The sequence below is a fragment of the Dendrobates tinctorius genome, unplaced genomic scaffold (genome assembly GCF_039654945.1).
Source record: "Dendrobates tinctorius isolate UK_male_01 unplaced genomic scaffold, ASM3965494v1 ptg000116l, whole genome shotgun sequence".
NCBI lineage: Eukaryota > Metazoa > Chordata > Amphibia > Anura > Dendrobatidae > Dendrobates > Dendrobates tinctorius.
The window spans coordinates 27,924,333-27,939,490 of record NW_027361784.1 but is presented as its reverse complement, the minus strand read 5'-3'; the positions used below and the strand labels follow the sequence as shown (position 1 = coordinate 27,939,490).

At 45.0% G+C, this 15,158-nt stretch overlaps 1 protein-coding gene across 1 annotated transcript in view; it reads left to right on the top strand.

Moving 5' to 3' along the window:
* The window catches only part of LOC141101197 (uncharacterized), a 259,136-nt gene that overhangs the window by 14,106 nt on the left and 229,872 nt on the right, over nt 1-15,158 (top strand). Inside the window, exon 6 of the mRNA XM_073590063.1 lies at nt 2,285-2,394. Within this exon, the coding sequence (XP_073446164.1) occupies nt 2,285-2,394 (110 nt within the window). The remainder of the gene's footprint in view (nt 1-2,284; nt 2,395-15,158) is intronic.

The window sequence follows — 15,158 nt, the reverse complement described above, 5'->3', positions numbered from 1 at the left end:
CTAAAACGTTTTGGAAGAATGTTCTCTGGTCAGATGAGACAAAAGTAGAGCTTTTTGGGCAAAGGCATCAACATAGAGATTACAGGAGAAAAAAAGAGGCATTCAAACAAAAAAACAAGGTCCCTACAGTCAAACATGGCGGAGGTTCCCTGATGTTTTGGGGTTGCTTTGCTGCCTCTGGCACTGGACTGCTTGACCATGTGCATGGCATTATGAAGTCTGAAGACTACCAACAAATTTTGCAGCATAATGTAGGGCCCAGTGTGAGAAAGCTGGGTCTTCCTCAGAGGTCATGGGTCTTCCAGCAGGACAATGACCCAAAACACACTTCAAAAAGTACTAGAAAATGGTTTGAGAGAAAGCACAGGAGACTTCTAGGGTGGCCAGCAATGAGTCCAGACCTGAATCCCATAGAACACCTGTTGAGAGATCTAAAAATGGCAGTTTGGAGAAGGCACCCTTCTAATATCAGGGACCTGGAGCAGTTTGCCAAAGAAGAATGGTCTAACATTCCAGCAGAGCATTGTAAGAAACTCATTGATGGTTACCGGAAGCGGTTGGTCGCAGTTATTTTTGCTAAAGGTTGTGCAACCAAGTATTAGGCTGAGGGTGCCAATACGTTTGTCTGGCCCATTTTTGGAGTTTTGTGTGAAATGATCAATGTTTTGCTTTTTGCTTCATTCTCTTTTGTGTTTTTTCATTTAAGACAAATTAAATGAAGATAATATCAAAGAATTTGTGATTGCAATCATTTTCAGGAAGAAACTGAGTATTATCTGACAAAATTGCAGGGGTGTCAATACTTTTGGCCACAACTGTATAAATCCTTCTGTAGAGGGGTATCTATAAATCCTTCTGTACACATGTACCTATAAATATAAATACTTCTGGTTAGGTGTACCTATAAATCCTTCTGTAGAGGGGTATCTATAAATCCTTCTGTAGAGGGGTATTTATAAATCCTTCTGTACAGGAGTACCCATAAATCCTTCTGTACAGGGGTACCTATAAATCCTTCTGCACAGGGGTACCTATAAATCATTCAGTAGAGGGGTATCTATAAATCCTTCTGTAGAGGGGTACCTATAAATCCTTTTGTAGAGGGGTACCTATAAATCCTTCTGTACAGGGGGACCTATAAATCAGTAGAGGGGTACCTATAAATCCTTTTGTAGGGGGGTACCTATAAATCCTTCTGTACAGGGGGACCTATAAATCATTCAGTAGAGGGGTACCTATAAATCCTTTTGTAGAGGGGTACCTATATATCCTTCTGTACAGGGGTACCTATAAATCATTCAGTAGAGGGGTACCTATAAATCCTTCTGTACAGGAAAACCTATAAATCCTTCTGTACAGGAGTACCTATAAATCCTTCTGTACAGGGGGACCTATAAATCCTTCTGTAGAGGGGTACCTATAAATGCTTCTGTACAGGGGGACCTATAAATCCTTCTGTACAGGGGGACCTATAAATCCTTCTGTAGAGGGGTTGGTCACTTTAGGACTAACATTAAAAAAAACTGTAGCAAAGCTATAATATATATTACTTACTAATATACTCTACTGTGAAAGTTAGCTTCATTTTCAATCTAATTTAAGCTGTGTTCCCTTGATTCACCAGTGTTATGTGCCATCCATGAGTTCAAGAAAGAGGACAAGGCTTAAATTTGAAAATGGCTCAAATATTTGCAACAGAGGGTAGCAGTAAGCGCCAGTTTCGACACAAGTAAAGCATTTTTTGTGTTCTGTCTGTGGTTCTAATATTCTGTAGAACCAAGGAACATTTCTAGATTGCAAAAATGTATAAAACACTCATGTAACGTTTACTTTAGTCCTCATTCAGACATTTGGGTTTTTTTGCATAGGAGAAAAAAAATAACTATTTTTCATCACCCTACATGATATAAACTTGCATCTGTTTTTGGTCCATGAGTCCGTTTTTATCATCAGTGTTTTATCCATAACATTCCAAGATTATTCTAACCATTAAATAGTAACACATGATGACAAACGGATGCCATCTGTGTTCTCTTTTTTTGTACAACCATTGATTTGAATGGAAGAGTTTTCTCTGTGACTCATATAAAACAGACGTCTCCATTTTTTTGTTTTTGCAAACACTTGGTCTGCAAAATAAGGCAAGGGCATGTTATTGGTCCTATAGGCTATAATGCTTGTTCTGCCCACGAAAAATATGGATATGAAAAATGAAAATATGAATGAGGCCTTAGACTAAGGACATGATTATCCAGTTGTTCATGGTAATGTTTGCCCTCCATAGATCGCAGTGAAGCAGCACGTCTACTGCTGAACCTGAAATGTGATGCAAGCGTTCAGGATGACACAGGACTGTCCTGTCTGACCATGATGGTGGTAAATATGCCTCCTGTGGTGAGTAAAACATGGTGTAATGAGTTACGAAGGCTATAAGAGATAGTACGGTGGCTCATTAGTTAGCCTTGCAGCGCTGGGGTCCTGGGATCAAGGAAAACATCTGCAAGGAGTTTGTATGTTTCCCTGTGTTTGCGTGGGTGTCCTCATTGGGGACAGTGCCAATAATGTTTGTAAAGCACTGTGGAATTAATGGCGCTATATAAATAAGTAAAATACATAAATAGTACACATTAGATGGCATCTATGGTAGCACAGCTTGGCAAGGACTCACGACACATTTACACCGCCTGATTTTAACACTAGTGACCAATCGGTCACAATAATTGTGTAATATGAATGGGCTGAGCAACTGATCGATTTGTCAAAAAAACACCCGTCCATCGCGCTTGAAATCATTTAGGTGAATTAAGGAAAGATGTATATTGGTCGCCCTTCCAGGGTTGTGGGGTACTCGGTACCGGGCTGGTCTCTCAGCAGGGGAATGTCACAGCAGCGGTGACCCGGTCCGTGGCCCTGGGGGCCCAAGAAAAAGGGGAATTGCAATGGTGGATGTAATGGATTAAATGAATAGTTTGTGACGCCACCTGTGGTGTTCGGCAAGGGAGGTATTAAGCCGACGCTGCATGCAGATCCGCTGGGACTGATGGTATGGTGCAGCAAAGATGTAAAAGCTCCTCACAGGTGAAGCTGTAGTCCCAGGGCAGTGTAGATGTGGTTGGCACGGGGATGTAGCGGTGCCGGAAGGGTAGGAAGCAGACAAAGACACAGCGTGGTGCAGTTTCTGTACCTTTACTTGATAAATGCAGTCCAGGGTCCTGATTACAGATGGTACCGGAGCAGGCTAGCCTGGAAGCAACTCAGGAATTCTCTCTCAGCAGAAGGGCTGTGCAGTCTCCTTCCTAGCGCTTACTTGAGGGATCTCCAGTACTGAGTTACACTGAAGTTCTTCCTGACAGATATTCTTATGAACTTTCCTTGTACGGCAGACAGCAGTAGCCTCTCTCGGGGACTCCTTGCTCCTAAGTCCCGGCTCACTATCAATGTTGCTGTTGTGCCCTCAAGTCTTAGATGGGAGTAGTGCATTTACAGCCTCCTACTCCTCTGGTGTCTGCTGTAGGTCCATTAGTATCCATACAACCCTGGAGACCAGGCTCCAGTTCATGCGCTCTCACCGGAGATGAGCCTTTCCTCTCTGCTCGATCTCCACGCTTCTTCCTCACGTCTGCACACTTCACCCTCCTCAGACTAACTAACCACTCCTTCCTCTTGGCCCTCCGAGAGCACTCCCCTGAATTCCGGTTCAGAGTCCCCCCTGCTGGCCTGGAGTGAAACTGTGTTGCATGTATAGGTTAACTGAGAGAGAGACCCTTCATAGCCTCCAAGCCTGGCATTACCCTCCCTGGAGGAAGGCAAAGCCACTGTGGCGGCCATACTCCTGGGGGCACCACATATATCTTTGTATCCTGTTAGCCAGTAGATAGAAAAATATTCAGAATTGAGAGTCCTCAGTGGTTGATACTTTTTAATGGCTAACTGAAAAGACGGTAAGACATTGCAAGCTTTCGGAACTACTCAGGTCTCTTCATCAGGCATTGACTAATACAAAATCTGAAGAGTTACATATTTATGCACAGCACAGCACAGAAAAAATGCAGTATATAAGACAAGTGACGTGAAGCAGAACTATCATTATGAGAGAGGGAAAAATGTTGTACTAAATGTCCAACTGGGGGTCTGTATGTGGAGGAGACCAGGCAAAAACTGAGAACAAGGATCAATTCTCATGAACTGTGTTGCATGTATAGGTTAACTGCGAGAGAGACCCTTCATTGCCTCCAAGCCTGGCATTACCCTTCCTGGAGGAAGGCAAAGCCACTGTGGCGGCCATACTCCTGGGGGCGCCACATATATCTTTGTACCGTGTTAGCCAGGAGATAGAAAAATATTCAGAATTGAGAGTCCTCAGTGGTTGATACTTTTTAATGGCTAACTGAAAAGACGGTAAGACATTGCAAGCTTTCGAGACTACTCAGGTCTCTTCATCAGGCATTGACTAATACAAAATCTGAAGAGTTACATATTTATGCACAACACAGCACAGAAAAAATGCAGTATATAAGACAAGTGACGTGAAGCAGAACTATCATTATGAGAGAGGGAAAAATGTTGTACTAAATGTCCAACTGGGGGTCTGTATGTGGAGGAGACCAGGCAAAAACTGAGAACAAGGATCAATTCTCATCGCCACACAATAAGAGTAAAGAGAATGGATCTACCTGTGGCAAAACATTTTTGTATGCCTGATCTAACACCGTGGATATGAAATTACTAGTATTGAAAAGTAACTTCACATCTCAGAGAGACAGGAGGTTCTGTGAGTACAAGCTCATGATGACCTTTGACAATCTCAATGCTGGAATGAATGTGTCACATGGATTTAAGTCTTTTTACATCAATTAAGGAATTTGCTCCTAAGACCTTGTGGGGGCATCACAACACATTAGGAGACCTCAATCAGAGGACAATAAAACATCCAGACTCCTTATCTATGAACTGGTCCAATTTTAATGTTTTTCCCTCTCCCATAATGATAGTTCTGCTTCACGTCACTTGTCTTATATATTGCATTTTTTCTGTGCTGTGTTGTGCATAAATATGTGACTCTTCAGATTTTGTATTAGTCAATGCCTGATGAAGAGACCTGAGTAGTCTCGAATGCTTGCAATGTCTTACCATCTTTTCAGTTAGCCATTAAAAGGTATCAACCACTGAGGACTCTCAATTCTGAATATTTTTTAGGTAACATAGTAACATAGTTATTAAGGTTGAAGGAAGACTTTAAGTCCATCTAGTTCAACCCATATCCTATCCTAACTTGCCCTAACATGTTGATCCAGAGGAAGGCAAAAAAAACCCATGTGGCAAACAGTGAGCTCCACATTGGGGAAAAAAATTCCTTCCCGACTCCACATACGGCAATCAGACTAGCTCCCTGGATCAACGCAATATTAAGGAAACTAGTGTATATACCCTGTAATATTATATTTTCAAGAAATGCATCCAGTCCCTTCTTAAATTTTATTAGGGAATCACTCATTACAACATCATATGGCAGAGAGTTCCATAGTCTCACTGCTCTTACAGTAAAGAATCCGCATCTGTGAGTATGCTTAAACCTTCTTTCCTCCAGACGTAGAGGATGCCCCCTTGTCCCCGTCACAGGTCTAAGAGTAAAAAGATAATTAGAAAGGTCTCTGTATTGTCCCCGCATATATTTATACATTGTAATAAGATCACCCCGAAGCCTTCGATTTTCCAAACTAAATAACCCCAATACCTGTCTTGGTATTGCAGACCCCCCAGTTCCCTAATAACCTTGTCTCTGCACCCGCTCCAGTTCAGCTATGTCTTTCTTATACACCAGAGACCAGAACTGTACACAGTATTCTAAGTGTGGTCGCACTAGTGACTTATATAGATGTAAAATTATGTTCTCCTCATGAGCATCTATGCCTCTTTTAATGCATCCCATTATTTTATTTGCCTTTGCAGCAGCTGCCTGACACTGGCCACTAAATGTGAGTTTGTCGTCCACCCATACACCCAGGTCTTTTTCAGTGACAGTTTTGCCCAGTCTTTTACAATTAAGCACATAATTATACTTCATGTTCGATCTTCCCAACTACATGACCTTACATTTATCCCCATTAAAGCTCATTTGCCATTTATCAGCCCAAGCTTCTAGTGTGCATAAATTCTCCTGTAACATAAAATTGTCCTCCTTTGTATTGATTACCCTGCAGAGTTTAGTCTCATCTGCAAATATTGAAATTCTACTCTCTATGCCCCAACAAGGTCATTAATAAATATGTTACAAAGAAACGGGCCAAAAACTGATCCCTGTGGTACCCCACTGCTAACCGTGACCCAGTCCGAGTGTGCTCCATTAATAACCAACCTTTGTTTCGTATCCCTGAGCCAGCTCTTAACCCACCTACACATATTTTCCCCTATCCCCATTGTTCTCATTTTATGTATCAACCTTTTGTGTGGCACCATATCAAAAGCTTTTGAAAAGTCCATGTACACCACGTCCACTGCATTCCCTTGGTCCAGTCCTGAATTACCTCTTCATAAAAGCTTATCAGATTAGTCTGACAGGAACGGTCTCTTGTAAACCCATGTTGATATTGGGTGATGAGGTTATTCTTCTCCAGATACTCCAGTATAGTATCTCTTAGAAAACCCTCCAGGATTTTACCCACAGTTGAGGTTAAACTTACTGGCCTATAATTTCCAAGTTCAGTTTTTGTCCCCTTTTTGAATATTGGTACCACATTTGCTATACGCCAGTCCTGTGGTACAGACCCTGTTATTATGGAATCTTTAAAGATTAAAAATAATGGTCTATCTATGACTGTGCTTAATTAAAAAATTCTCATTCATCTTTCGAAATTTGTGCTATGTGAATGGAGATTTTTTATTCATTTAATGATTTGACCGGCAGCAAGGAGAAGCGAAAATTCAAGTCTTTAATCGTTATGGCTCTCAGTGATCGGCTGATCATGTACTGAGGTTGTTCAGTAGCAGTTTGAGGATTGGATCAAACTCATATTCCTGTCGTGTTATCAGGGCTGCCACTAGGAATTTCAGGGCCCCATACTGGCAAAAATTTTTGGGCCCCCTTGAGACTCCGTCCAGGCTCAACCCCAGCCCCGCCTCCACCCCTCGAACTGTCCACAGTCCCAATGCTCTCTCTTGGAAAAACTCTACTTCTCACCAATCAAACATTAACAGTTCCTATCACCAGATCACACATATAGCCAGCAGCTTTTGTTTTGGCCAAAAGATTTTTTAAGCTGCCACCACGACACGGTAGACTCTTTTGGCTGGGCCCTACTCTACTGTAACCTATTAAACATTTGTTGAAATATGCAATACAATTTAGGTATATTTTTATTTATTTTTCAATTTTTAAAATGACGAATAATATCACACACAAGGGACAAATACCAAGACCAGACACCATATTACTAGGGCTGTGGAGTCGGTAAGCCAAACCTCCGACTCCTCAATTTCCATGACACCAACTCCAACTCCGACTCCCTCATACCAGGGCCAAACCTCCAACTCCGACTCATCAATTTCCATGACACCGAGTCTGACTCCGACTCCACCAAAATGGGCTCAGACTCCGACTCCACGACTCCAACTCCACAGCCCTGCATATTACCACCACATAGTGACCTATAATACCACTTACAAAGAACAAATACTGCCACACCTTGTCCAGACCACATATTACCACCACAGTGACCAAATAATATCACATACAAGGGACAAATACCGCAACACCATTACCAGACAACTTATTACCACCACAAGGTGACCAATAATACGACATACTAGGAGAAAATACCACCACACCATCAGGGGTGAACCTAGCCTATCTGCTGCCTGAGGCGAACGGCAAAATGACGCCACCCCGCACCCAAAGTAGATTTTCATATCTACCCTGTAAAACTGAGTACAATAGTGGACATTTTGATTTAGATATATAGAAAAAAAAGGTGTCCAAACACAAGGATGTCAGCGCCATCACACGCACATACAAGAACAACACGTAAGTATCCAGAACAAGGATCATTAGTGGCAATGGTAGGCCTGGCTGCGCTAACTGTTCTACGCTGGCTGCCTCTTAAACTATTTCTATCAGACGATCCCTGTGGCTCAGGCAATGGCAAGCGGACCCTGCATCCAAAAGTCTCTAGCTTCTCTGCATTATCAGAGTGGCTGTCTATTCGAGGAGAAGCTAGATCAACTTATCTCTGACGTCACAGGAGGGGAAAGTAAATTCTTCCCCCCAGCACAAAGTCAAGCGACTCCAAGGTTCCCTACAGGACCAACCAGTCGTGAAGAAGCTGGCCAAAACAGTCCAGATCTAAGGGATCCAGGTCCCATTGATTTTTGTCTCAATGACTCGTGGCATTATTCGGTCCACACTAGCAAAGTAGGTGGTCGCCTGCCTTTGTTTCATCAGGTCTGGCTCTCCATCATGCACGACAAAGGGGTCTGGGACCTGGTGTTTTCTGGTGTCCGACGCATTTTTTCCCTTCTCGTCCCAGAACACGAAGATTTCCAATGGGTGATACTCGAACCTGTCCGTGGTCCCCCCTCAAACAAAAGGACAGGTCAGTGTGGCCCATCCTGGACCTCAAACTTCTAAACAAGTTTTGGCAGGGTTTTGCTCTTCAGGACGGAGTCCCTCCCTTCTCTCATATCCTCTATGAATAAGGGGGAGTTGCTAGCATCTATTCGACATCTGGGATACTTGTCTTCATGTCCACATTTTCCCCCCTCACCAGAAGTTCTGGCGCTTCGCTGTTCGCGAGGAACACTTCCAGTTCACAGCCTTGCCCTTCGGTCTCGCCACCACACGCAGAGTGCTCACGAAGGTCATGGCGCCTGTCATTTCCATTCTGCACTCTTGGAGCATGATCCTGTTGCCATACTTATATGACCTTCTAATCTAGGGACCGTCCTTCCAAACCTGCCCGGAGTGCGTGCGTATCACTTTGGATACTCTTTCATGCCTGGGCTGGTTGATAAATTCAATAAAGACTTCCCCGGTTCCAACTCAGTGGATATTCTTTTTAGTAATGATCCTGGACACTTCCCAAGGGTCGGTGATTTTCCCTCGAGACAAGATCTTAGCCCTTCAACAGGGAGCCCGGACACTTTGCTGTCCATCCCCTCATTCCATCCGATTCTGCATGGGAGTACTTGGAAAAATGGTGGCAGCGATGAAAGCTGTTCCCTTCACCCAGCTACACCTCCATCCTCTGCAGCATGCGCTTCTGGCAGCCTGGGACAGGAGCCTGTTCCTTCTCGACTGGCTGTGCTGCTTGTCCCCCGCTGGTCAAGCAGGCGCTCAGGTGGTGGACGTTGGAGTTTTCCCTCAACCAGGGAAAATCCTTTCTCCCAGCCCGTTGGCTGGTGGTAACTACCGAAGCCAGTCTTCTTGGCGATCCTTCGTCACCACACTGCCCAGGGGTGCTGGTCAGCCCGGGAGTCGTGTCTCCCAATAAACTCCGGGAGATTCGGGCGATCTGGTTCTCCCTACGACGGTTCCATCATCTCCTGTTGGGTCGCCCCATTCGAATTCAATCGGACAACGCTATGGCTATGGCATACATCAATCATCAAGGGGACACTTGCAGCAGGGCAACAATACGCGAGGTGGTTCACATCCTCCGCTCGGCCGAGAGGAACCACTCAGTCATTTTAGCAGATCACATTCCGGGTGTGGAAAACTGGGCGGCAGACTCCCTCAGCCATCAGGGTCTCACCTCTGGATAGTGGGCACTTCATCCGGAGGTCTTCCAGTAGATCTGTCATCACTATGGGACCCCGGCCGTGGATCTGATCACTTCAAGATTAAACGCCAAAGTACCCGAGTACATAGCTCGGTCTCGGGATCCAGAAATCATTGGAGCAAATGCACTGTTTCTTCTATAGCGTCAGTTTCATCTTCCATATGTATTTCCCTCACTTCTGTTACTTCTGAGGGTCATCAGGAAGATCAAAGCGGATGGGGTTCCAGTGATTCTAGTCGCTCCAGGTTGGCCACACCGGGCGTGGTCTGCTGAGCTAGTGCAGCTCGTCGCCGACGTCCCATGGCGACTACTGGCTCGACCAGATCTGCTCTTCCAGGGCTCAATTTGTCTCCAGAAATCAGGGGCCCTTTTTTAACAGCTTGGCCGTAGAATCCTGGGTCCTAACTTAGGCTGGGTTCTCCCATCAGGTGATTTCTATCATGAATAGTGCTGGAAGCCTGAGTCAGTGCACATCTATCACCACACCTGGAAAGCCTTTTTCGCAGTGTTCAGAGACCGAACGTCCTTCCTTCGTTTTCTCCATTCCTACCATTTTGCAGTTCCTCCATGCCGGCCTGGAGTCAGGCCTGGCGCTTAGCTCCCTCAAAGGTCAGCTCTCGGCTTTATTGGTTTTATTCCACCGCAGGATTGCTTCCAATCTGCAAGTGAGGACTTTCATTCAGTGGGTCTCTCATGTGGTACCTCCCTATAGAATACCGTTGGATGCGTGGGACCTTAACCTGGTCCTGGATGTTCTTCAGGAGACTCCTTTTCAAACTGCTGCAGGACGTCTTATTGACCTTCCTATCTTGGAAAGTTGCTTTTTCTTTTTGCGGTGACGTCAATTAGGCGGATCTCAGAGATAGCCGCCCTGTCCTGTCGAGCCTGTTTCCTGATCTCTCACCAGGACAAGGTGGTTCTCAGACCATCTCCAGCCTTCTTGCCCAAGGTGGTCTCTTCTTTCCACCTCAACGAGGACATTGTTCTGCCCTTGTTTTGTCTGGCACCCGTACATCGTATTGAGAGAGCTCTTCACACTTTAGATAGGGTGAGGGCTCTCAGAAGCTACCTCTCGCGGTCGGCGTCCTTCCGTAAGTTGGACATCTTATTCGTACTCCCTGAGGGTCACAGCAAGGGCTTAGCCGCCTTGAAGTCCACTATAGCCAGGTGTGTTATGAATGAGTCACCGTAGGAGGCAAAAACAGAAATGCTAGCTAAGTCCAGAAAACCAGAGAAGTTGGCAGCTATCGGATTGCAGACCCTTGAACCTATCAACACAACTAGCAGTAGCCGTGGGGGGTTCCTACGATGCCCTAGACCCCTCGATCACAGCCGGAGGACTATATAGCCTAAAGACAGAAAGGGAAATCTAAACTGCCCCAGAGCAGACCCCAAAGCAAAAGGCAGCCCCCAACATATAATGACGGTGAAGCAAGAAGAAAGAACACTAACACAGACAGAAAGATAGACTGAGCAAAGACGGGGCCCAAGCTAGCTAGATAGGAAAGGACAGGAAGGCTGCTGTCTGCAATCCGTGAAAAACCCTATGAAAATAAGAGCCAACAAACTGACAGTGAAAAAGGCCCTGAAGATGCTAGGCTTCAAAAAAGCTATGTCAGTACTCAGGAATATTCTGAAGACAGAGCAACCGGCAAAAGGAGATTCAGCTCACCCCAGCAGGGAATGGCAGAATCCAGAAAAGCAAGGCAAAAAACAAAACAAAACACAAATGCTAACAGGCAAAGCAAAAAACTTAGCTTTAGAGGAGCAGGAATCAGACTGGTCTCCTAGAAGTCCACAGAAAACTCACCCGCAGGGCAAAAGGGCGTCGGCAGCCTTATATCCAGTCCGTGACTCCACTCAGCCAGTCATCATCATTAGGCTCAGGTGCCTGATAATCAGGCTCATTACCTTCCTTTACCAGAATAGGGAGTTCACCAGACCTCAGTGACGAAGGGGAAAATGAACTCACAACAGTACCTCCCCCTTGAGGAGGGGTCACCGAACCCTCAACCACGCCACCAGGGCGATCAGGGTGAGCCAGATGAAAGGCACGCACCAATCTTTTGGCATGAATATCAGAGGCAGAGACCCAGGAATTATCCTCCTGACCATAACCCTTCCACTTAACCAAATGCTGGAGTCTCCGTCTAGCCAGACGGGAATCCAGTATTTTCTCTACCTCATATTCCATGTTACCTTCAACCAATACAGGGTCCGGAGGTGCCACCCCAGGAACAACTGGTTCAACAAACCTCTTCAATAAGGACTTATGGAACACATTATGGATCTTAAATGTGACAGGAAGAGCCAAACGAAAAGAGACCGGATTAATAATCTCCAAAATCTTGTAAGGTCCAATAAATCTAGGCTTAAACTTAGGAGAAGCCACCTTCATAGCAATATTTTTTGATGATAACCACACCATATCACCAATCTTAAACTTTGGACCAATGGTCCTATGTCGATTGGAAAACCGCTGGGCCTTTTCCTGGGAGAGAGATAACTTATCCACCACTTGGTCCCAGATCTGGTGCATTCTCTCCACCACAGTGTCAACACCTGGGCAGGCAGAAGGCTCCACCTGCCCTGAAGAAAATCGAGGATGAAACCCAAAGTTACAAAAAAAAGGTGACATCAAAGTGGCAGAACTAGCTCTATTATTTAAAGCAAATTCGGCCAAGGGCAAAAATGAAACCCAATCATCCTGATCAGCGGAAATAAAACATCTCAAATACAACTCCAAGGTCTGGTTTGTTCTCTCTGTCTGCCCATTGGTCTGAGGGTGAAAAGCAGAGGAGAAGGACAACTGAATTCCCAGCTTGGAACAGAAAGTCCTCCAAAATCTAGACACAAACTGAACTCCTCTGTCAGATACAATGTTCTCAGGAATCCCGTGCAAGCGAACCACCTGTTGCAAAAACAGGGGCACTAACTCAGAGGAAGACGGCAACTTAGGGAGTGGTACAAGATGAACCATCTTAGAGAACCTATCACAAATCACCCAAATAACAGTCATTCTTTGAGAGACCGGCATATCAGAGATGAAATCCATTGAAATATGGGTCCATGGCCTCCTGGGGACCGGCAAAGGCATCAACAACCCACTAGAGCGAGAACAAGATTTAGACCGGGAGCAAGTCCTACAGGACTGCACAAAATTCCTGACATCATGAGACAAGGTGGGCCACCAAAAAGAGCGACTCACCAGATCTCTAGTACCAAAAGTGCCTGGATGACCAGCCAATGCAGAGCAATGAACTTCAGACATCACTCTCTTCTTCCACTGGTCAGGAACATACAACTTTCCACTGGGACAACGCTCAGGTTTGTCCTCCTGGAACTCTTGCAGAGCAAGTCTCAAATCGGGCGAGATGGCAGAAAGAACTACCCCTTCGCCTAAGATGGTAGCAGGCTTGGTCACCACAGGAGAATCAGCAAAGAAGCTCCTAGAGAGGGCGTCTGCCTTGACATTCTTAGTTCCAGGAAGAAAAGAGACCACAAAATCAAAACGTGTAAAAAACAAGGCCCACCTAGCCTGTCTAGGGTTCAAGCGTTTAGCCGACTCTAGGTAAATCAAATTCTTGTGGTCAGTGAGGACCACAACTTGATGTTTAGCTCCCTCCAACCAATGTCTACACTCCTCAAATGCCCATTTCATGGCCAACAGTTCCCGATTCCCCACATCATAGTTACGTTCAGATGGAGAGAACTTTCGGGAAAAGAAAGCACAGGGATTCATTTTAGATGTTACAGGATCCTTTTGGGACAAAACCACTCCTGCACCAATCTCAGAAGCATCCACCTCTACCTGGAACGGGAGTGAGACATCAGGTTGCCGCAAAACCGGGGCGGAGGTAAATCTTCGCTTCAGCTCCTGAAAGGAAGCAACAGCCTCCGGAGACCAATTCAACACATCAGCACTCTTCTTAGTCAGATCAGTCAATGGCTTGGCAATACTAGAAAATTTTGCTATAAATTTCCGATAAAAATTAGCAAAACCCAAAAACTTTTGGAGGGCCTTCAAAGAAGTGGGCTGAACCCAATCATAAATGGCCTGTACCTTGGCCGGGTCCATTTCAGTAGTTGACGGAGACAAAATAAATCCCAAAAATGAAATCCTCTGTACTCCAAAAAGGCATTTCGATCCTTTGACATACAGGGAATTCTCCCTCAAGATCCGGAACACAGTCCGAATATGTTCCACATGAGAATCCCAATCCTTGGAGAAGATCAAAATATCATCCAGACAGATAGTCAAAAATTTATCGACAAAGTCTCGGAAAATATCGTTCATGAAGCACTGGAGGACAGAAGGGGCATTAGTGAGCCCAAAAGGCATCACCAGGTACTCAAAATGTCCCTCCGGAGTATTAAACGCCGTCTTCCATTCATCCCCCTGCTTAATGCGGATAAGATTATACGCCCCCCTGAGGTCAAGCTTGGTAAACCAGCAAGCACCTCTAACTCTAGAGAATAGATCCGAAATCAGGGGTAACGGATACTGATATTTAATAGTAATTTTGTGGAGGGCACGATAATCAATACAAGGCCTTAAAGAACCATCCTTTTTGGCCACAAAAAAAAATCGGCACCTAAGGGTGAAGAGGATGGTCTAATATGACCCTTCTCCAATGCCTCCTTAATATAGGATCGCATAGCCTCGTGCTCTGGTACAGATAAATTGAGGAGCCGACCCTTGGGAAATTTACACCCCGGGCTCAGTTCAATTGCACAGTCATAACTCCTATGAGGAGGCAAAGATGCAGACTCATTCTCACTAAATACATCATAAAAGTCCGCCAAATAGTCAGGAACATCATGCGACTGAGGAGAGGTGGAAAAAACCGGAGCCTCACTAAAGGCACACCGACAACCCCAACTCACCACAGACACAGATTTCCAATTCAAAACTGGATTATGAATTTGCAACCAGGGAAACCCCAGAACAACGACATCATGCAGACCATGCAACACCAAAAATCTGCAATTTTCTTGATGGTCTGGGGCGACCCGCATGACCACCTGGGTCCAAAACTGAGGTTTATTTTTTGCCAAAGGAGTAGCATCAATCCCCCTCAAAGGGATAGGCGTCTGCAGAGGTGTCATCGGAAATCCACAACGTTTAGCAAAATCCAAGTCCATTAGGTTTAACGCTGCTCCTGAATCCACAAAAGCCTTGGCGGAAAATGTGGACAGGGAGCAGATCAGAGTAATTGCCAGAAGAAACTTAGGTTGAACACCACCAACAGAAAACGTGTGTGCAAAGCGTTTCTCTCGTTTAGGACAAACAGAAATAATATGCGAGGCATCTCCACAGAAAAAACACAGCTTATTACGCCTTCTGAACTCCTGACGTTGCGCCCTAGACAAAACTCTATCACA